General features: G+C 34.1%; 1 protein-coding gene and 1 long non-coding RNA gene across 2 annotated transcripts; both read left to right on the top strand.

The window, feature by feature from the left end:
- Positions 1-560: 560 nt before the first annotated feature.
- LOC133183674 (uncharacterized) lies at positions 561-5,058 on the top strand. The gene is made up of 3 exons (XR_009720696.1): positions 561-2,587; positions 2,680-4,806; positions 4,971-5,058. It is a non-coding gene; the product is annotated as an uncharacterized LOC133183674 (long non-coding RNA).
- A 4,004-nt stretch (positions 5,059-9,062) lies between these two features.
- On the top strand, positions 9,063-10,208 carry LOC133182707 (beta-1,3-galactosyltransferase brn-like). Its single transcript, XM_061317557.1, has one exon. The coding sequence runs from the start codon at positions 9,063-9,065 to the stop codon at positions 10,206-10,208; it is 1,146 nt and encodes a 381-aa protein (XP_061173541.1).
- Positions 10,209-24,723: the final 14,515 nt, after the last annotated feature.

The following is a 24,723-nucleotide window of genomic DNA, read 5'->3' on the forward strand; positions in this document are numbered from 1 at the left end:
CATAACTGCACAGCTAAAACTTCAGAAGGTTAACATTTGGTGAGATGTGATAAAGGACAAACACAGTATGAAGAATATTTGGACTTGAGAAGGAAGAAACATCAGGGGGACCTCCAGGGAAGGATATAAAAGGAACAACTATCAAGGATAATTATAATAAGAACAACCAAAAAGGTCATTTTATGAGATTTAACGAGGAAAAAACACTGTGGGACAACAGCAATGACATCATCATGACATTGCCTGGGAAACATCATTGATACAGGTACAAACACATATTCAATACAACTACCAGCAGCTCATCTTTAGGATGAGTGAAATGACAACAACATAGCAGGGAAATCAGAAAAGCATCAACTAACCATCAACCAGGGATGTATCTGGTAAGACAAGAACCATTAGTAGATTATTAGAAACACTTATAATTTGGAGAAGCAAGAAGTTATTTCATGGCTTATAACAAGGTAGGGACATTAACAGCACCACATATAAGGAATTACATCATCAGGACACTGCCAGGGAGACATCATTGACACAGCTACAAACTCATCATCAAGGCAACTACCAGCAGCTTATCCTTAAGACTACTGAAATGATAATACTAAGCAGGAACTTCACGAGGACAACAACCAGGGAGATATCAGGAAGGCCAAGAATCAACACACGAAAGTCATTAGAAACACATTAGAATATTATGATGGCCACCAGGGAAGGATTTCAGATGAAAAATCAAGAAAAAAAGCACTCAAAGAACAGCCAAAAACAACTACAAGTACAACATATGGGTTAAGATACTTTCAACACAAATGCAGGGGAAAACATCATCAGGACAATAATCAGGCTAATATCAGAAAGGCCAACAACCAGAGGATGGACATCAGAGGAAACTCAAGAAGAAAAGAACAACGTCAGAACAACTGTATACAGTATGGGAAGAACACAATTGGTACAACTACTAGATAATATATCATCAGGCCAATGACTAGGATAAAGATAATCAGGACAAGTGAAGGAAAGGACATCACCATGAAAACTGCACAGCCAAAACTTAAGAAGGTCAATATTTGGTGAGATGTGAAAAAGGACAAACATAGGATTGAGAACATTTGGACTCAAGAAGGAATAGACATCAGGAGGACTACCAGTGAAGGATGTAACAGGAACAACTACCTAAGAAAATTATAATTAGGACAACCAAAAAATCATTACATGAGATACTACGAGGAAAGGACATCATGGGACATCAGCAATGACATCATCATGACACTTCTTAGGAGACATCATTGATACAGCTACAAACACATATTCAAGACAACTACCAGCAGCTTATCTTTAGGATGACTACGATGACAAATACTTAGCCAGGACATCTAAAAAATATACAACCAGAGAGATATTAGGTAGGAAAAGAACCAGGGGAAGAACAAGAGACATTGTAATGGTTACTAGAAAAGGATATCACAAAAACAAACAAGGAAGAGCATTAAAGGGACAGCCAAGATAACACTACAAGGACAACAGCTAAGGAGCGATGCCATCAACACAGCTGTCAGGAGATTATGTCATCAGGACAAAGACAAGGGATGTATTAAAACAATTAAAAACTCATCTTCAGTGAGTGATACCTACAAGACTAATTGATTCTTTGTAGTTTTACGTCCCTTGCAAGATTATTTCACTCTAGACGTCACCGCATGCCACTGAAGGGCTTCAAATTTAGACCTTTACTCTGCACTTGCTGCCATAAAGTAATGAGTGTTCTATAGTGTGCAAACGCCTGCTGTGATACAGTGCCTCGGTTTAATGCCTCATTCAAAAGACCGACAGATTTCACTTCAAAGGGCCGAGCGCTTAGTGAAGGAACAGTTGCTACTTATTTTAGGATACCATGATGAGGATCATCTGTTAGGGATACAAGAAGAATACCTACAAGGGGACATCATTAGAACTGAAGGAAGGATATCTTTAGGAAAGCTGAAAGTAAGGACTGTGGAAGGACCCGAGTAGGAATGGACATCTAGGAGGACCAGCAGGAAAGGATATTTCAAGAACAACTACAGGATGGACAGGTAAAAAAGAAAAGAGACATCAGGCCCCGGAGCTATTTAACTAAGATGAGCTCACTTCTGATCTCGGTCACTTCTACCAAAGGAATATATACATGTAGTGGAAAAGTGAGACTGAGATCAAAAGTGAGCTCATCTAAGTTTTATGGCCCCGGGGCCAGGAAAAAGCAACAAAGAGGGGCGAACATCATGAGGAACTTAATAAAGAAAGGATACCATGAGAAGGTCATCTGAGGATATAAAATAGCATTATAAGGACAACAAAGGAAATCACTACAAGGACAACAGTAATGCAAACAGTACTGCATTATGGAAAGGATATTATCAAGGCAACCTCCGGGAAGGCATCACTAAAACAACTACAAACTCTTTGTCAGTGAAGGATATCTACAGAATATTTATATTATAAAGTACATCACATAGACAACAAGAAGGATACCTTAAAAGGAAAGGATACCATGAGAAAGATAATCATGAAGGATATGAAATATCTAACGAAGAAGGGCATCATAAGGACAAAGGTTTGTAAATAAGCAACATAAAAAAAGACTCGTTCAGCATCTCAAGCAAAAAAAAATGACAAAGAGATAATCATAATAGCATTTTTTTCAAGGTCATCTTCATGACAACTACCAAAAATAGGAAAGACAACAACTAGGCATGATGAAATCAATCCGGAATGGATATCAAAACAACCAATAAGAACAGCCATTGAATCACTATGATGCCAACAGTAAGGAAAAATACTCGGATAAGATCATCCGAACAGTGGCAAGGGGACTTTATAAGGACAATTGAAGCAAAGGACATCACTAACTGCTAAGCAAGGACTTGGAAGGACACCACCTAGGAAGATGCCAGGGAGGACCACCACAGGATGGACATCATTTGGCTGCGAGTAGGAATAGACATTAGGAGAACCATAAAGGAAGGATATTAAAAGAACATCTATTGAGGACCGATAAAATCAGGAAGCCCAGAGATTTAATTCGAGGACCACAACAAGGATAAGGCACATCAGTACTACAATTAGGAGCTAGCATCATTGGGACATTGAGAGGGAGACTTCATATAAACATTTACATGCTACAACCAGGAAAACTACTAGCAGCTCAGATAACTACTTGCCAAGGACATCAAGAGGACAAAATCTAGGGAGGTCAGGAAGAGCAATAACTAGGGGATGAACATCATCAGGATGGACATCAGGGAAACATAACACAGAGAACTTCGAAAGAAGAAAATTACAGGGACAACCAGGGAATCTAAAGGGACAACAGTGAGGTAAAGATGCCATCAATGCGACATTCAAGAGAGAATATCATCGAGACAACCATCAGGGAGACATCATTAAAACAACAACAAACTCATCTTCAGTGAAGGATATTTACAGGGTAACAAAATCCATTATGTGAACAACAACCAAGGAGACATAAAAAACATCAACCAGGGTGAACGTTATGACGAATTCGAGTAGGAAAGGATACTATCAAGAGGACAACAATGAAGGATTTAGGATTTAGATTCTACCATAGAAAAGGCAAGCAAAAAGTCATTTAAAAGCAAAAATGGACATCATGAGAAACATCACGAGAAAGTCAAGTAGGAATCAAGACAACCAAATGGAAAGGATATCAAAAAAACACCAAGAAAAAATGGCTTCGGTGGGAACACATCATACAAAAAAGCAACCATGGATGGACATTCATTAGGAATCATATAACAAGTGTATCGCCACTCAGGGGAAGGAATTCATCATGACAACAACAACGAACCAATGAACGACCATATCAGAACAGTGAATGATCAAGACAAAAACAAGATTCTTGTAAAAGGAGATCAAATTTCAGGACAGAAAGGTGTGTCAGAAATCTGCATGGGAGACATCAGCATAATTTCCAGATTTCCATCAGCATAACCATGGGGAAGAGCATTGTCAGGATGATACTAATTAAAGGCAATAACCAGGAAATGATATCATGAAGTTAGGACATCAGCTGGACAGCTAGAGTAATGGGATATTAACTTCAGAATATTAATCAATAAAGGACTTTTTCTCACAGCTGAGAAAATTAATGAGACATAATTTAAAAAAAAAATAACCAGACAGCCATCATAAGGAAAAAATTTAGAAAGATATGTGTGCAGCAAACCTAAAGGAGGAAAAAAACAGGCCGGAGAAGGGAAGGACATCATGAGAACAACTCTCAGGGAGTTGCCATGAGGACAATAATTATCACCAGGAAACCACATCAAAAGGACTGCAAACAGGAAAAGATATCACCTGAATAACTTTTGGTAAACAAGCACAAATACAAAGGCCCATAAGGCTACTGTCAAAGAAGATCGTCATGACGACTATAACAGGCACTTCATTAGGGTAATAACAAAGAAAAGAAGTCAACATGGCACTTAGAGGACATCATATGGATAACTACCAGGGAGCATTAATGCAAATTATCAATTTCTCTCGAGATGTCATCTGGACAGTAAACTGTTCATCACCATGAAATACATCATCTGGATAGCCACAAGAGGGTAGGACAACCATCATAAACAAATCCTGTAAACAGACAAAAAAAAAACATTGTCTGGGTAAATATGAACCAGTCACAGCCAGAATAATTATCAGAGACATTTTATCAGCATAGCAAGAAGATTGTTTACAGTTACGTAACATTGGTCGAGCTATAATGGAAGAAGAGTTTTCTAATGGTCATCTGTTTGATATTTTTTACAAGTAAGCAGTTTGTTTTTGTCATTTTTTTTATCACGTATTTCTTTTTCAGTTAATAAGAGTATCTGCTGAATGTATTTTAAGATAAGATTTTAAATATATATTTTGGTATAAACATTTAAATAATCTTAAGATATAATTGTTCTTAATGTCTTATCATTTAACAGGTGACTGTGGAATGTTAATCTGAAGTACGACCAACAAGAATGTTTTTGTCAGATGTTTTATTGATAAAATAAAAGGTTTAGTTTAAAAGTGTGTATTTTGTAGATTTTTTGTTAAAAATGGAAGAAATTTGAATCCGTCCATCCATCATTCTGTCGGTCTTTAATACAAATTTCTAGATCCCACCGCTGATGTTTTAGAGGTCCGTGTTTGCTCTGCTCCTGATTTGTATTGTTTGAATGGACTTTTGAGCTTGAATACTGTTTATTATCTCCGTCTTTAATTTAATCAATAATGATATCTCCAAAAGTCCTTTACTAATATTTGCACATAATGGTTTTCAGATAATGATTTACTTCTTTGAGCGTTTGCAATGAAATTTTTTTAAGGTAAAAAATTCATGTATGATACACTTAAGTTTTCGGATGATATATATTTTTAGCATTAGCATTAAAAGTAGGTATGACTTATTGATTTAGAGGTCAAAGGTAGAGGTGGTCAAATGTTTGACAAAGTCTCACTCACTACCCTCCGCTTGTTTATGAATTTTGTTTCTTACCTTGTATATTTTTAGTATACTGTAATTGGCCAATCTCTAAACCTGAGAATGCAATCTGCTTGCATAAAACGAAATATGGGTGTGAATGATGAGGAAGTCTCATATTTTTGAGAAATTATAGGCTCTTATTATTTTTTTTTGGGGGGGGGGGGGTATCCACACTTTAGGTGCCTGTGGTCGAGTTAACGCGGTTGTTTATTATTCTGCACATTAAATTTAAAGTTAAATTACAAAATATATTCTGATAAATTAACGAATATTCTTGAAAACTAGATTACAAGTCAATCAATAGTTTATTTGGACTTTCAGCAGACTTTGGCATGCTTATATTTCACCAAATTGTTAAACAGTGACTTAAATTGTATATTAATTTCATATTAGAACAAAAGTAAGCATCATAGGCATTCCCCAGCTTAATTGTTGAAAAATATTTATCTACTATACTATAAACATAACGTTATGTTTATAGTATAGTAGATATATATTTTTAACAATTTTAAGCTGGGGAGTACCTATGGTAAGCATGAAGAAATCTATTTTTAAAAAAATTATCGAGTTTCAGTGTTTTCTAAGCTCATAAAGTTAACCAAATTTGACTCCGTTGTTGAAATATTTGTAGAGATGGTGTCGGATGACTTCCGTACAAAATACGATGCTTGATCTTTGAATTTTTTAAAACAATAACCTGATAAGAAATGGTTTGGGGGAAACAGTGTACAGGTCATGTAATTGTTTATTAAGAAAAATTAAATTTTAGAAAGTTAGCCGGGTCCGTTTGCCCTTTCTACCTGATCACATGAGTCGCCCTGAACCCCATTCGCCATACTAGTATATCCCGTTATGAAGTGTGGATCATAACCCCCACACCCCCTTCCCTAAATATCTTTTTTTTTTAAATTAGTAAGAGCTTATAATTTCTCAAATATATTTCTCCGTCAATCACATCCCTTTGACATGCTATGCAAGCAGATTGTACTTTTTCATACGTTTAGAGATTTGCCATGTACTGTATAATAAAGATGCACAAGGTAAGAAAAAAAAAACGGGGAGGGGCTGCTTCAAGACAAATTTCCAAGGTAATAACAGTGTTACCTATCATATTTTTGTAAGCACTCTGTCGGGGAGATGTTCTCCTACTAGTCTCGTTAATCTGACCCAATGTAGGTTTTCTATATGCCGTAATCGGACGGATTTTTAATCAGATGCATAAAATTTTCTCCTTTTTGGCAGTGATATAGGAGGTTTTTGTAGTATCGCTTCGTTTCGCTTCATCTGATTGGTTGAGACTTGTACATTATGAATTATTAAGTAATCTGATCGGTGTAGATCAGAAACTCCTTTAAAGCTGTCAATGAAGAAAATGTTATAAATGTATCCAATTAATAAATCGCCCGATTTATAGTAATACGGTTTAAAAAAAACACCAAAGATGGGGTTTAGGTTAAAGAGAGTAGTGGGAGAACATCTCCCTGACAGAGTGCTTGCAAAAGTATGATAAGTAATAATATTAAACTTACATGTAAATTAGTTGAATCTGATTCGTCGAGAAACATTTGTTAAAAAACACTATTACCCGCTGAATGATGAACCCACGCCCTCCAGCGTGGCAACAGTCAACATTGCTTGACGACGGGTGATATTCCAAAAAATAGTGACTGCGCAGAATTTATGTGCGCAAGGTACACTGTTATATGTATTTGTATAAACTATCCAGCATAATATAATAGATATTGCATGTAGTTGAGTGTAACATTGAAAATTTTCACCCCAAGGCTGCGCCTCGGTTGACAATGGTTTTCTTGGGGTGAAAATTTTTAATGTTACACTCAACTACATGCAATTTTATATACTATGAGTATTGCCTTGGAAATATGTGTCGTTTATAAATTTTGTTTTTATACCCACACACCAAGATCAAACGTCGTATTTTGTACGGAGGTCATCTGACAACTTTCCCTCTATATAATCTCTTCTACAAATATTTAATTCAATATATACACACTGAAAAAAAAATCATTCATAGTCAATTATCATGTGTCATGTTGGCAATTAAAAAATATATGCCAAAAATATATCAAAGCACAGCAATTTATAGTGAAAAAAAAAATTTTCTCAAGGGTAGAAATATTTCACAATCTAATTAAAAATATACGTTAGATCCGCTCGCATACTCGCTACACTGTAGCGAGTATGCGAGCGGATCTAACATCTAATTTTAATTAGATTGAGGTATTTCACTACCCAACGTTTTCATTATTGTCAGTATTTTCAGCAGCACGGGTAGGAATTGCAGGCTTAAGTACATCAATTTTTTGAGAACCCCTAATAAGAGTAGAGAGGACAGACTAGCCCTCACTACGACCCCCTACCCAATCAACTACAAATAAACGATGAAGTCGGGGTCTTGAAGTAAAAAAAAACTTAAATTGTATCCATTAACAAATGTCAAATTTATCCACTACCGTATTCATGCATGATATTTTTATCATTAATTGACTCTTAGTTGCTAAATGGACGTGATAAAATCTTGGTAATTGAATACTATAGATTAACCTCAACGTCTGTAATTGTGTTGAGAAAATATTTGTTAGTTTGCTCGGGGAAAAGTATGAGACTTTTAATTATTCATTGCCACCAAGATATCGACTCCTGGGTACATATGGACATAATCAGCTTTTTATAACTGTAAGGGGTCAATATCTTCAAGAACGAGATTTTCCTCCAAAGGTGGGTAAATAATTGTTTTATTATATATGATTTAGTTTAAACAAATACAATTTAAATTCACGTCTGTATAACATTTCTAATATTAATATGATAAAGATTGAATTCTCACAAAGAAGGACTCATTTTGTTCCTGGAAAGGCATATATATATATATATATATATATATATATATATATATATATATATATATATATATATATATATATATATATGGGGGCACAGGCGTAAAATGATTTGAGTGAGACATAATTTTAATTGTGAATGCTTGAAAAAAAAATCGGTGTTAAATGCTCCAAACCGGCTATATTGGAATAATCCTTATTATGGTAATGATGTTAACATGGTATTTCTCTGGTACAGAAAACAAAATGTATCAATACATTGTATCTACATTTATAAAACAACGATTGAGGCCATACAGTCAAAAATCAAGGTCAACATAATTAATTTTTCTATGAACATTCTTTAAACGTATTTGAGCCCAGATCTTAAGTTACAGACTTAACAGTTTTCAATAATAAAATATATACTAGTACTGGCAAATCATTAAAGGGGGGCTCCCCCTCCCCTCCCACGTGCCCCTTGGTTCCCATGCACGGGCCTGGCATATGTTTATTCATCCGATTAACGATTGGTATTGACAGAGACCACTAGCCACTAGCTACAAAGTCATAGTGAATTTCACATAGTAATTCTTGACTATGATTCTGTTAAATATATCACAATGAATGTTGGCTTTATCTAAGTAATCGCAGTTGTTTGAAAACCAATAGTTTTGTCACAAGTTTTGTCGTATTGTTTCAGAGTGATGGTGTGGATAAGAAGAAAACACACTTTCCTGTTGAAGCTGACTTTTTACGTTTCTTATTTGTCGCTTGCAATTTACATTTTCCAAAATCTGTTCCAAGCATATACCTTAAAAGAACAGTACAAAACTGAGAATTTGCAGAGTGGAAGTTTCAAAAGTTTTCCGTTAAAAACTAAATCTATTTCTGTTGGTTATGCATTTCTCTTACATAGAGAAGAGAGGATGAGAAAAAACAATTATGAAGATTTAATTATACAAGATAAAAAGACGCCGATTTATCACCATTATCCGTTAAATGTCGACATGAAAGGGATTTTAGAAAAGATCAAAAAGAGGGAACCAGTGTCGCTGACTGTTATTAATCCTCATCCCTTTTCTTATATCATTAATCCAGAAAAAACTTGTCTGTCTTCGAAAATCTCTTTGGTGATCCTCGTAAAATCAGCAGCTTCTCATATGGAAAACCGTGATGCCATCCGAAAGACTTGGGGAAATATTACGGATCCAGCTATAAGAATTGTTTTTCTAATAGGTTCTTCTAAGTTTAATCCCCTTATTATGAGAGAAAATGCTTTCCATCATGATATAATACAGGAAGATTTTCAGGACGTTTACAGAAATAATACATACAAGACAATAATGGCTTTCAAATGGGCAACAACATACTGCTCCGGAGCTCGCTATCTTCTCTTTGTCGATGACGACTTTTATGTGAACCTTCCAAATTTGCGTTTCTTTTTACAAAAGTTTATGAGTAACGTTTCTCTGCTCTCGGGGTATGTTTTGCCCATGTCTGAGCCTTTCCGTGACAAATCCAGTAAATGGTACGTTTCTTTTGACGATTATCCATTCCAGAGATATCCGCCCTATTTGGCAGGTGGTGCTATAATAGCATCTATGGATGTTGCACAACAGATGGCTACAGTTTTCCCGTACGTAAAATACTTGGTTATTGACGATGCATATTTAGGCATTGTTGCTTACAAACTTGGGATACATATTTCACACAATCGACAAATTACAGACAAGCACTGTCAAGACTGGCGCTTACGCTCAAAGATTGCTTGTCATGGATTTGGTAATGCTAGTGTTCTGCTCCAAACCTGGATTCGTTTGAAAGATGTTACAACCCAAACTGGAAATTAAGACAGGAAAATCTGTATGAATTTAATATGTCTATAATGATGACACATATGCGGATTATGAATACGTCCTCGCCCTTTAGAATGCATGAACATGTCTAATAAATCATCAGGAATACTTTTAAGATATGTACAGTTAGTATTACATATTATGAGGTTTATCAAGATCCTCAGATCATAAAACATCTTTAAAAGCTGAAGTCAGACTATACATTTAGCTGCAGAACTGCAGCTCTCTGCTTGAAAAAATTCGGAAAGATAAAGCATTTATCTGCTTTATCTGTCCGAATTTTCTCAAGCAGAGAGCTACAGTTTTGTACCTAACTCTAATTCTACGCTGCAATTAAGTCAAACAGTCCAAAAGTACATAGCATCAGCAAACTGCTGTTATCTGGAAAAGAGCTTTAGTTTACAATAGATATAAATTCTATAAATGCCAGTGATTGAAATTTTGATTCAAACCTAGTTTCCTGAGCTAGGTTTGAGCAGTCTGCAATTTAAGAAGTGTAGACTGCTTCTGCTAATTTACCGATTTCAGATCAATTTCTTTTTAAATTACAGTAACTGATGCTCTCCAACCTGTGCTCAGTGTATAGGGCCACATCCAGTAAAGAAGCCACATGACCTTGATACAATAAACACGTTCTTTACTGAAGAACTATGTTCTGCCGTTTCCATTTCAAAAATTATAATGGTTGTTCATACATGTTCTTCTAGATACACATCTATTGCATAACACTTGTTAAAATGATAAAGTACTTAAAGGAATTATCGCATGTTTCTAAATTATTTGAAGATAGAAGCGTAAAACGTTCCTTATGACCACAGTTTATAAATTTTGTGTTTTTACTGCGGATAAACCGCGGTAATTAACTAATTAATGACTCAAATGAAAACCCCTGAATTAAAAATCTAAGTTAATTAGATAGCGATCACGTGACCCTGTGACGTCAAAGGCGACAATGGCTGATCAGCTCTTCACGTAATCTTACTAAAATATACAAGATACAAGCTGTATTTTCTGCGTTATGGACGACCAAATCACTGATTTTATCGACATGAAATTTAATATCCAACCTTATATTTTAGAATTGTCAGCAAGAAATAATCTGAAAAATCCGTTAACATTGTAAAAATAACAATTAAATCATTACAGAAAATGTACACAGCTTTCTAGGATCTAGAAGAGGTATCCGGAATCCAAAACGATTCCAGATTACACACGCGCGCGCAGATTTTCAAAATATATTTATTATTACTAATACAATATTATTATTATACAATATTATTATTCTACAATATTTATAAAGCGCCTTATATAATAAAAACAATCACTCTAAAGCGCTGTACAACAACGTAAAAATACATTTATAAAAATATAGATGTTGAATGACATGAGATTAAAATTTAGTATTTATAACATTTAAAACAATTAAAATATGAAAAATTTGATGGATATAAGGTTTTAAAATAAGAAAAAATATAAAAACAGTCGAGCAGACAAAATATTATAATAAAATAATAAATTTAAGAGTCACAAATATGTCCTTACATAAATTACCATTTAAAAAAAATATGACAAAATGCACGCTGAAACACTGGGGCAGTTCCATAAAGATAGCTAGATAACGTTTGAATTATAAATAGGCCTATATCTTTATATTTTGATCTACCAGTACAATGTATATGCTTGTTTTGTTTCTTAAAAACAATAAAACTTGTCAACCATTCGGCACATTAGTTACAGTACTAAATTCTTTAATTCAAATGTACAATATCAATATCAATAGGTTGTTTATTTGCGAAATATTTTAGGAAAGGGAATTGTAAGTCTAGGTACAAGTGTACTTTGCGTACTGCTTTCCTCCTCTAGAATAAAAGGTTGCTGTATCCAACAAGAACGAAAATAACGTAATTTATTTTAAACATAAACAGTTCCAAAATTAATTATAAATGTTAAGTAATTATGTAAATGTTTCTCTGTAGAGGTAAGACAAACACATTTCATGTATCCTAAAAATCGATTTAAAAATCTATATTTCTAAAAGTGCAAGGACCAAAAGTAGGTCAACACAAAAAAAAGTTATAATAAGGTAAGAAGTAGTTTTTACTAAATATTAAATCAGTCAGGGTATGGTACAAAACATACAAACATGTCGGTGAAAGTCTTTAGCATACAGTTTACTTTATAAAGAACAAACAACTTGAATGTTCCCTCTATATATATCGTTATGTAAGGACTCCGTTTTTTTTTCAAAAGCTCTTGAAATTTATTGTAATCGTATATTTAACTCGGTCTTTGTATTAGATGATCTCTGACATCTGGCAATGATTCTGCATTCAGACTTTTTTCAGGAATCGCCATATTACTGTCTTTTTTTATTTATTTAATTCAAAAATGTAAATAAAAGTTATGACGTGTTGCCCACTCCAATCTGGCAATTTGGCAAACGAAAAACAACCCAAACTGCTAACTTTGTGGTAGATCAGTCAACTTCGAACAAAACCTGTCTTCATGTTCAGTAGCTATAACAGTTGAACGATACCGCAGTACGAGGCTCTATGTGCTGGAAAGGGGAAGAAAGAAACCAAAAAAGGCCAAAGGAGGTGTGAAGGTTGTCAACTTTGACAGGGTTTTGCCCTGTGACTGTATTCGATCTGGATGTCGTTTTACATGAATTACATACATGTATAAGTACATGTATCTACTAGTCTATCTATCAGTTTCATAATTTGTATTTCTTCTCGAATAATACCATAAGCCCTATATATTGTTCAGGTAGATGTAGTGATTAAATATAAACTATAAAAATAATAGCCTCACAATAGACATGAAGAATGTCAGTCAAAATACGACCCAATGATAGGTTGTACCTGCAAACGATCATTATAACGACCATAATTTTTTTCCGGTCTGAAATTAGAAAGTCACACATTTTGATATTACTGACTTTTGAAAAAATTTGTGATTTTAAATTTTCTAAAAGTTCTTTGAAGTTTTACACCACTCGAGATGCTGTAGCACAGTAGATCTGAAGTTTCTCCTTTACAGCTGTTAATATATATTAAAGTCAGTAACTTCAAATGTTTGATTTTCAACTCTTTACGCCAACATTCCTCAGGATAAATTAAAGATTATCCTTTCTGATATTATAGACAACTCCTTCTTCAATAAAATTGGAACTCGGAAAGGTTGATGTGCCAGACGGTCACCGTCAATCGATGACTGAATTTTACACTAATTTGAAATCGCTTGCACGTAATTCTTGAAATGTTTATCCTCACGGAATACCATTTTTTACTGAAATTAATAACGTCATAATTATATATATTTTAGGTACTAGAGTAAGATACATTGTTTACATGAGGTTGACATGAAACGGATGCTGGAGCTCCCCATTGACAACATTGATGTAGTCTTCGGAGACCAGAGGCCCATTTTACAAAAGAACTTACGTCTAAGACCAAAATTTAATTCCGCTTGTAACTTTTTAACTTACATTATATTAAAAATGGTTTTAATCTTTTTGAAAGGAATGTAGTAAGATATTTTTACGCTAGCAAATTTAAATTTAAACAAAATCATTTATTTTGCAAAATTTTACAACCAATTTATGTTTTCGGTCTTAGTCGTAAGTTCTTTTGTAAAATGGGCCCCAAACAATCTGTTGGAATTTCGATGGGCACTATTTTTCCTCCTTTATTACCTGACCTGTTTTTATAATCCCATAAAGCAGGATTTATTCAAAAACTTCTACATGAAGAAAACTCCTGCTGTGGTTTTCAGCTCAACATTTAGATATATCAACGATGTTTTGTCAATTAACAGTAATTACTTTCATTCATACATGTATGTCGACTCGATATAAAAGACACTACAGAGTCTGCCACACCTGTTTCATGTTTGGATTTTTAGGTCACCTCGTGATCTATTGCTATCTGTTTTCGTCCGTCGTCGTCCGTCGTGCGTCGGTCGTAAACTTTTGAACATTTTTAGCTTCTTCTCTTGAACCACTGAACCAATTTCAACCAATTTTGGCATATAGCATCAACGGGTGAAGTACAAAAATTGTGAATTTCATGGTCTCTGCCCCCCTGGGGCCTGAGGGGTGGGGCTAAAACCATCAAAATTAGTGTTATCTTTAAAAATCTTCTTCTTTACTCCTGGACATCAAGCAGTCAAACTGTTGGCATGATTGTAATAAGCATTGAGCCCTCTACCAAAATTGTGAAATTCATGGCCCCAGGGTCAGGGGTTCTGGTGCTAGGGTGGGGCTATATAGATCATATAGTGAAAGTGCATTATTTCTTTGAAAATTTTCTTCTCTTCTCCTGGATATTATTTAAACAAACTAAGTGCATGGTTATGACAAGCATTGATGCCTTTTCCAAAATTGTGAAATTCATGGCCCCTGGATCAGGGGTTCTGGTGTTAGGGCAGGGCTCTATTGATTATATAGTGAAAATGCATTAATTCTTTGAAAATCTTCTTTTCTGCTCCTGCATGGGTATTATTTAAACAAACTAAGTGCATGATAATGATGCACAAGGATGATTTTTCCAAAATTGTGAAATTCATGGCCTCAGGGTCAGGGGTTCTGGTGTTAGGGTGGGGCTCTATTGATTATATAGTGCAAATGCATTAATTCTTTGAAAATCTTCTTCTCTGCTCCTGGGTATTATTTAAACAAACTAGGTGCATGGTTATGATAAGCATTGATGCCTTTTCCAAAATTGTGAATTTCATGGCCCCTGTGTCAGGGGTTCTGGTGTTAGGGCGGGGCTCTATTGATTATATAGTGAAAATGCATTAATTCTTTGAAAATCTTCTTCTCTGCTCCTGGGTATTATTTAAACAAACCAAGTGTATGATAATGATGCACATGGATGCTTTTTCCAAAATTGTGAAATTCATGGCCCCAGGGTCAGGGGCTCTGGTGCTAGAGCGGGGCTATATAGATCATATAGTGAAAGTGTATTATTTCTTTGAAAAATCTTCTTCTCTACTCCTGTGTATTATTGAAACAAATTAAATACATAGTTATAATAAGCAATGGTGACTCTACCAAAATTGTGACATTCATGTACCCAGGGTCAGGGATTCTGGTGGTAGGGTGGAGCTATATAGATCATATAGTGAAAGTGCATTATTTCTTTGAAAATCTTCTTCTCTACTCCTGGGTATTATTGAAACAAATTGAATACATAGTTATGATAAGCAATGGTGACTCTACCAAAATTTTGATATTCATGGCCCCAGGGTCAGGGGTTCTGGCGCTAGGGCCCGGCTATATAGATCATGTAGTGAAAGTGCATTATTTCTTTGAAAATCTTCTTCTCTACTCCTGGGTATTATTGAAACAAATTGAATACATAGTTATGATAAGCAAGGGTGACTCTACCAAAATTGTAAAATTCATGGCCCCAAGGTCAGGGGTTCTGGTGCGGGGGGGGGGGGGGGGCTCTATTGATAATATAAAGAATCTGTAGTAAAAATGCATTATTTCTTTGAAAATCTTCTCTGCACCTGGACATATCAGACGCAAAAAGTGTAAAAGTTTTAATATAAAAAAGATTTTTGAACATCTGGACCATTTGGTCAAGTGTTCTGGTCCTGGCCAGAGCTCTATTAATTTGTATTTAACCCTTTCGACGCCGAATATAGTTACGTCTATAACGTCATGGATGCCATACTATGATGTCAACTGAGACGTAAAATAATTGCCTCAGAAAAAAGCGTCAAATTGATCATGAAACAGGCACCTGTTTAAGCAAGCTGATAGGATGTTCATAGTTTTCAAGGAAAATGCGTATAATATAGTCATATTCAATCCAATAATTTTTAATCGCCATAATGTAAATTTAGCAAAAATTTATCCTGTAGCTAGCATAGATTACACAAAGAGATTCTTTAAATATAATAATAGAGACGTTTAATCTTTTTCAAATAATATTTCTACTAAATGTTATAGATGTATGACTGCCGTCACGAGAAAAGGGCCCTTAAATAGCCTGACCCTTTCTGAATGCAAATATATATAACTTTTAAAAATATCTGATTTTTTTATGTATTTTAAACGTTATAACGTCGCGCTCAGCAAATTCAGTTTCTAAACATTCTTAAAATTCTTTAATTTATCGTAATCGTTTTGACACATAAAAATTTGAGACAATATTTGATTTCTTCTTCTAAGCTACTCCTATTCCTAAGGAAAGACGCCTTAATTCATACTTCTAGAGGCAGATCCAGTTATTTTGTAAGAAAGAAGGAGGGGGTCTAGACATCTAGGATCTGGGAACGGTTTATATTCAGTTGAAACAAGGTGTGTTTGTGAAACACTATGCACCCGGCGGCAACAAAGTTCGAAAAAGCTATTTTTAGCATATAGGTCATAGTCAAGGTCACAAGGTCATTGACCTTGGTGTCATTTGAAAGAACTTAATGAGTGGAGTATGCATACCAAATATGAAGTCTCTCTCTCTCATGGTTCAAAAGTTATGGTGAAGGTTAAAGTTGACAACAGACAGACAAACACAAACAGAGAGACAGGACAAAAACAATATGCGCCCCCGATCTATCGATCCGGGCGCATAAAAATAATACAGTTCCACACAAGGTATTCTTTTTATGTTTAATAATTTAGCTCAATTAATAAAGTATATAAAGCATAAAAGGATAAATTGAAACATTAAACCCCCCCCCCCCCAACAAAAAATATACGCAGATGCCCCATAGAGAAAAAAGAAATCCAACTCAAACAACGGCACCGGGCGTGAATCGGGCCATCCCCTCGCAAAAGAGCAAAGCGATCCCGATATAAAAAATAATTACTTTCAGTTAAAAGCACGCATTCACTCCACCACCCACCCACCCACACCCACAAGCGCGTTTTTTTCCCCTTTTAACTTTGTTAAGAGAAGATAATAATACCCCAAGCATTTTCTGTATCACCGATGAATTCTAACAGGAAATTAATTCAGATGAATTCATGATGTGTAAAAATGTTTTTTGTTTTTGTTTTTGTTTTGTTTGTTTGTTTGTTTGTTTGTTTTTTTTTTTTTTTTGGTTAATTTTATCCCGTTCATAAAAAGTCATTTTAAAATAAGTTTTGTTGTTCATATAATTCAATTTCTTCGCCTGTCTTAGGTATGGAATACAAACATAAAAAAGACGCCCATAATGATTTGTGAAAGTTTACTCCATACATGAAAATTTAAACTATTAGTCAATTTCTTTGTTTTTCCCAAGTAAATCAGGTTGAATCAAAAAGCGGTCTTCTTTTTTTAACCTGTGCTCTGGACACTTATCACTTGGACACAACAATCGTACATCATTTCTTAAAAGGGTCAAAACTGTAATATCAAATGAAAACATTAGGGAAATTGGTTTCTGTTAAATAGATTCCTAAGACCGCTCAACATTAACTGGCAAGATTTGAAATATACAGCTTACGTCATTTCCCTCTGTTGAAGTCAAAATATTTGATGATCGACAATGATATGGACGGGTACAATTCGACACGGACGTCTGAGAAAACATTGGATTGGAATTCAAGTTTGAAGTTGATTTTTAATCCACTAAAGCTTTTTTCATAGACAAAGCATTAATGTATGGTCCAAAAGACTAATAGTTTCAATTCCCGAATAGTTTGAAAAATGATGTAGATCAGAATTTTCAATCCAATATTTTTAAAGACACACAAACGTTACAGATATGGAAGAGATAGATATATTCTTTCATGAGATCAGGGGACGGCCATTTGATTCTAAAAGGGGGAGGGGGGGTAAATTTATTTCTGTCCAGGCTTTATATATACATTTACATTTACATGTACAATACGTAATACACTGTATATTTATTTCAAGGATGACAAGAGATTTTATCTTATTTCTTCTTCATTGAAAAACGGTTGACAAGCAAAAACAAGGAAGGGGGGGGGGCTGTCCAAACTCAAAAACTTTCTGCTTATTTCTAAGATCTACCCCCCCCCCCCCCGAATAAAAAAAATAAGTATAGTTTGATCAAAGAGATGGTTGTACTGCTTTTGGCTCTTTTCTATATATGCATATTTAACGCAGCTGGGCTTTTCTGGGCAAAGTGAAATATAGCTGCATTACAATTTTGACGAAATCTAAAATTTTGCGAGACTTAAATATATTTTTACGCAATTAAGGTCATCTATTCATCTTCCTCCGTGACATCAGCTAACCTGACATCTTATAACTTTTCATAATTCATACTTCGATGCAATGAAATGTATATATATGTCTAAAGGAATAATTAAATAATACGTCCAACACATGTTTATAATTTTTTGTATAAGGCGATGCAGGTAAGCAATATCCATTTAAAGTTTAAAACTCTATCGCTCTACTCGACTCTCTTCATAGGCAAAGTGGAACCTTGAAACTGCAGAACATGACTGGTATTTTTTGCCTGTAACCACACGACAGGATTAGAAAAGTTTTTTTTCTTTAAAAGCAGAATGGTGTATGTGTAAGGGTATGTGTGTGTGTCCTTTATCCTCAAAGTCATCATGTACCATTCAACGGAACTTTCAGGAAATGTCGAGATATCCGGAGTGTCGAGATATCAGAGTTGAAACTTCAATGCTAAACATGCTAAATATGGCTAATTTATTACATACATGAATTCAATAGCCAGGAAAAAAATGCTTCCTTACATTTTTCACGGTCATCAAAGTTTTACATGAACCTCCGTTTTTCTTTTGTTTGTTCGTTCGTTCATTCGTTTGTTTGTTTGTTTTTATTCAAAACATCACCTTTGCTTTTATTTTTATCTTTCCCATAATGTACAGATTCCATAATAGTCTTTGTGCCTTACGATTGGTGTTAATTTGACATGGTTGATGATTTTGAACATCTTCATAACAACTGAATGTCATCCACACATGTTACATATAATACCATGCAGGGTAGTACTTTTTTCTTCTATCAGTGATTTATCTCCAACGATGTTGCCATATAAACATATATCAGAAGTTCAATAATAATTTCTTTGCAGCCTAATCTATTGTTTAATCTATTAATTCTTCTGTTTCATTCATATTTTTAAGCATAAAGTCACTGTCTGTCGATTTAATTCTTATTTTCTTCAACAATGAGTATAATGCTCTTTGAATAGGTCCACATCTATCTTGCTGTATTCAATTCCTAAGCAAGTTGCAAGTTCAATTTCAAACTGGCTTCAGAACAATTTAATATCAGTTTCAGGAACTACTACTTTTTATGACTTAATCCATTATTTCATTTTTTTTATTTTAGAAAACTTTATGTTTTTGCAAAAATTTGTGCCCCCTCCTCCGTTTTATTGTGTGTTAATTTAGTATAGAATTATTTATATAGAGATTCATTGCAGTAGGAACCGATAAGTTTGCCGATACATAGATTACTTTAGAAAACATGGCTACTACATGCTTGTGCCCCCTCAATAAAAACGTCTGATGACCTTTTTTTTTTTTTTTTTTTTTTTTTTTTTGCTTGTCAAGGAATTTTTGGTAGTTGATAGTGCCCCCTCAACTGAAAATGTATAGCTGTACCCCCCAAACTGAAATTGCTTCCTACGGGCCTGAGATTGTGTGCCCCCTACCCTCCTCTTTGTAGGTTCAAATATCCCATATTACCAGTATTTATATCCAAACAACGACGGGGTCTCTGTTTAAGTTTGAACTTTTAGAGATTGCCTTTTTATTCGGAGATTTTTTTTTGCTTGTCAATTATCTCTGCATGCCCTACCCCCCCCCCCCCCCACCCACCCACCCAACACTCATTAGGAAATTGACGCTATAGACCCTGAGCCAGTCTCATCGAGTATATCAATAGTATGGCGCACTTTCTGTTACCATTTTTATGGTTCGTTGTTGCCGGAAAGTTTTATACTTATTTTCCCAGGTGATACATACATTTTTTTTTCATAGAGAGAGAGAGAAAGAGAGAAAGCTCAGTGCACATATATACGCGGTTTTTATTTATATTATAAGTGATTCTGTGTTCTGAATAACACCTTATAAAATGTGTAAACCATTTGATTTTAATCCCAAGTCAATCATTTTAACTACAGTGCTTGCGTACTCCTAAACTGACGTCATAATTTAACGTCAACGTAAGAAATATGACGTCAAATTTAGTCCAGTACCTATAAGATAAGATTTATTGATCCCAATTTGGGGCCCCTCAGGGCATACAAGTCAAGAATTATATACACAAGAAGAAATTCAAAATTGATAGTAACAACATGTCGATATTAAGAGAAAAGAAAAGAAACTAACTAAAGAAGATGATGATGATTATAGCAGATGGGGATTACCAATAATAAATGCTTTAAAAAATATATATATATACATATATATAATTAGCAAACGTACAAAGATTTGTAACATGTATATTTGTACTAGAGTATTAATAATTTAATATTACTCTTTTGCATTTATTTGGTTCTTTTTAACATTATATAATTCACTATTTCTTAGTACCTATATAAAAATAAAGACCTATACTTGTGTCAAAATATAGATATTATTGTGTTTAATTACACGTAAGGTTTAAAGTGAATAAAAGAAAAATGAAAACAATTATTGAAAAACGACATTTTTGTCGGTTTGGCGTTGACACAGTAAACGACATTTATGTCGCTTTGGCGTCGAAAGGGTTAACTGAGAGGAGTTATTCCCCTTTGCTATTTACTTTTGATAATTAACGTTACAAATTCTCTTCTGTTGATATTGATATATCATATTTACACTACGTCATGTTCTGTAATTTCGAGATTCCACTTAGCCTATGAAGAGAGTCGAGTAGAGCAGGAGAGTTTCAAACATAAAATGGATATTGCTTACCTGCATCGCCTTAAACAAAAAAATTAAAAACGTGTTTGACGTATTATTTTCAATTCTTGCTTGAGACATAATTATATATGTACATTTCATTGCACCGAAGTATGAAAAGCCTTAAGATGTCAGATTAGCTGATGTAACGGAGGAAGATGACTGCGTAAAAATATATTCCAGTCTTTCAAAATCTTCAGTTTCAATTTCAGATTTCGTCAAAATTGTAATGCAGCTGTATCTCACTTTGCTCAGAAAAGTCCAGCTATGTTAAATATGCATAATATAGAAAAGCTCCAAGAGCAGAACAACCATCTCTTTGATCAAACTCTACTTAAAAAAAAATAATAATTTTAGAACTTTCCGTAAATCTGAGTTGGAAACCAGACAATAAAATCTCTCGCGAGATTTTTTTTAATTCCAGGAATCCAGAAAGGTCATTATTTCAGATCAAGCGCAATGCTACAAGGAATTCTATTTTTCCTAGGATTGAAATTTCGAACTTTAGTAAGCTTAAACATGACACGTGACTGACGGCTATATTTCTATGTCCAGCAGGTGATAGTAAGTATATGGCAATATGATCGCGAATTTCCAATTCATTCCGACATTAAGACCGCGGAACATTTACTGTCAAGGTTTGGAAATACATGTATGCAGATTACGTCATTTTCATCTATTAGAGTCAAAACATTTGAGCGGGTAATTATAATAATTCAGCGCGGGCGTCTGGATTAAAATTCTAGTTCGAAATTCATTTTAAATTCACCTCAGCTACTCTTGTACGCACAGTGTTAGTGATAGATATAGAAGATAAATAATGCCAATTTCGAAATAATTAATATAATATATTAATATATATTATGTAATAATTATATTATATAATAATATATAAATCAGAGTTTTCTGTCCAATGTTTTTTGTTTAAAAGAAATAATAAGAGGACGAACATTTGTTTCTTGAGAAGGGGGGGGGGGTTAGATCTTAGAAATAAGCAGAAAGTTTTTGAGTTTGGACAGCCCATATCAGTGTCGTCTCGATCATCAAATATTTTAAGTGTAACAGATGGAAATGACTCAAATGAGGTACATGTAAGCTGTATATTTCCAATCTTGCCAGTTAATGTCGTGCGGTCTTAGAAATCTATTTTAAAGAAACCAATTTCCTTAGTGTTTCATTTGAGATTACAGTTTCGGCCCTTTTAAGATATGATGTACGATTGCTGTGTCCAAGTGATAAGCGTCGATGATCGAGAGCACAGGTTAAAAAAAAAAACAGAAGACAGCTTTTGATATAACCTGATTTACTTGGGAAAAACTAAAAAATTGACAAATAGTTTCAATTTTCATGTATATGAAATAAACTTTCACAATCTTTTGAATCATTATGTGCCTCTTTTTTATGTTTGTATTCCATACCTTGGAAGAAATTGATTTGTATGAACAACATGGTCGTAGGAACCCCCAATAATTGTGCCGATATTATAGTATCCCAACTGAAAATGTATGCTCCCCCCCCCCCCAATGAAAATGCTTCCTACGGCCCTGAATAATAAAAACTTATTTAAAAATATTCTATCAACGTATTTTTAAAAAAAATTATATTAAAAAAATCCGCTTGGAAGTAGAAAAACAGACTTTTATAATTACTTTTTATGAACGGAATAAACTTAACCAAAAAAACAAACAAACAAACAACTACCGTATTTTACACATCATGCATCTGAATCAATTTCCCGTTAGAATTCATCGGTGATACAGAAAATACTTGGAGTGTTATTATCTTCTCTTTTAAACAAAGTTGGAGGGGGAAAAAGTAAGGCGCTTGTGGATGTGGGTGGGTGGATGGTAGAGTGAATGCGTGCTTTTAACCGAAAGTAAAAATTTTTTTAATATCGAGATCGATTTGCTTTTTTGCGAGGGGATGGCCCACTTTACGCGCAGACCCCTTGTTTGGGTTGGATTTCTTTTTTTTCTCTATGGGGTATCTGCGATTTTTTTTTTGGGGGGGGGGGGGTTTAATGTTTCAAGTGCGCCTGCTTTATATCCATTTTTAATTGGGTTAGATTATAAAATATAAAAAGAATATTTTGTGTGAAATTGTTATATTTTTCGACTGAATATAAACCGTTCCCAGATCCTAAATGTCTAGATCCCCCTCCTCCTTAATTAATGGGTCTGCCTCTTAAAGTGTGAACTAAGGCGTCTTTTCTTAGGAATAATTACATACTAGCAGCTTAGAAAAAGATATCAAATATTTTCTCAAGTTTTTATGTGTCAAAACGATTAGGATTATTAAATAATTTTAAGAATGTTTAGAAAGTGAACTTGAATTGCTGAACGCGACATCAGTACGTTTTCTGTGACTAACGTCAACGTTGTTTTAAAGTGCCTTTCTAAAATGCGTATGAAATACTGAAAAAATCAGATATTTTTAAAAGTTATATATATTTGCACTCAGAAAGGGCCAGGCTATTTAAGGGCCCCTTTTCTCGTGACGGCAGTCATACATTTATAACATTTAGTAAAAATACTATTTGAAAAAGACTAAACGTCGCTTTTGGTATACATGTATGTAAAGAATTTCCTTGTGAATTCTAGCTACAGGATATATATAATATCTGCTAAATTTACTTTATGGGGATTAAAAATTATTGGAATGAATATGACTATATTATGCGCATTTTCCTTGAAAACTATGAACATCCTATTACCTTGCTTAAACAGGTGCTTGTTTCATTATCAATTTGACGCTTTTTTCTGAAGCAAATTATTTTACGTCTCAGTTGACGTCATAGTACGGCATTCATGACGTTATAAACGTAACTATATTCGGCGTCGAAAGGGTTAACTGAGAGGAGTTATTCCCCTTTGCTATTTACTTTTGATAATTAACGTTACAAATTCTCTTCTGTTGATATTGATATATCATATTTACACTACGTACGTGCAATGTTTGATGGAATTCAGCACTTAATATTTATAATGTTTAAAAGAAATTGAAATGCAACATTTGATTTAATTTTCTTGCCTTTTAGGATGTATTTATAATTCCGGTCAAAAATTGTAATAAAAAATCGTAAGAGTTAGTACGACATGTAAAAATAAACCCAAATTACAAAGCTATTAGTTAAGTTTTAATTTCTTGCATAACACACAAGAGTGTCGAATCGTTCTGATATGGTGAACCTATATGATGTTATTTCTGATGTATAACGTTACACTGTGTCATGAAGCTGGAGGCTATTTATAGTATGATCTCAAAATTTGATGCATAAAAATTAAGTGATAATATTCAAGCAATATATATATATGTGTGTGAATGAAATATTATTTTTAATAATCAGGATCGACTTCTGCGAGATGAGATCCACCCATGGACCGATCTTATTTATCTATGTTACGAACATTCTGATTGGGTATTACAGAAAAAATTTTCCATCTTCATAACATGAATTACAATGAGAAAGTTGACTTCAGGAAATATATAATTGAGTAATTAAAAAATTAAAACTACATTGAATGTAAGTAAGGCAAATTTAGTTCAAGAAAATTGAATAGAACATTTAATCCATTAAAACAAAATTTTAATACCCAAAAAATCAACATCCAATCAAACAAAGCGAACTATGCGTTGAGAACCCACGGAAATTAATTACATTTAGTATTTGGAATA

The sequence above is a fragment of the Saccostrea echinata genome, unplaced genomic scaffold, assembly GCF_033153115.1.
Source record: "Saccostrea echinata isolate AGI-Se365-2 ecotype Australia unplaced genomic scaffold, CSIRO_AGI_Sech_v1 ptg000009l, whole genome shotgun sequence".
Lineage (NCBI taxonomy): Eukaryota > Metazoa > Mollusca > Bivalvia > Ostreida > Ostreidae > Saccostrea > Saccostrea echinata.

Coding starts and splice junctions, on each gene's coding strand:
- LOC133182707 (XM_061317557.1), top strand. CDS start 9,063: ATGGTGTGGATAAGAAGAAAACACACTTTCCTGTTGAAGCTGACTTTT.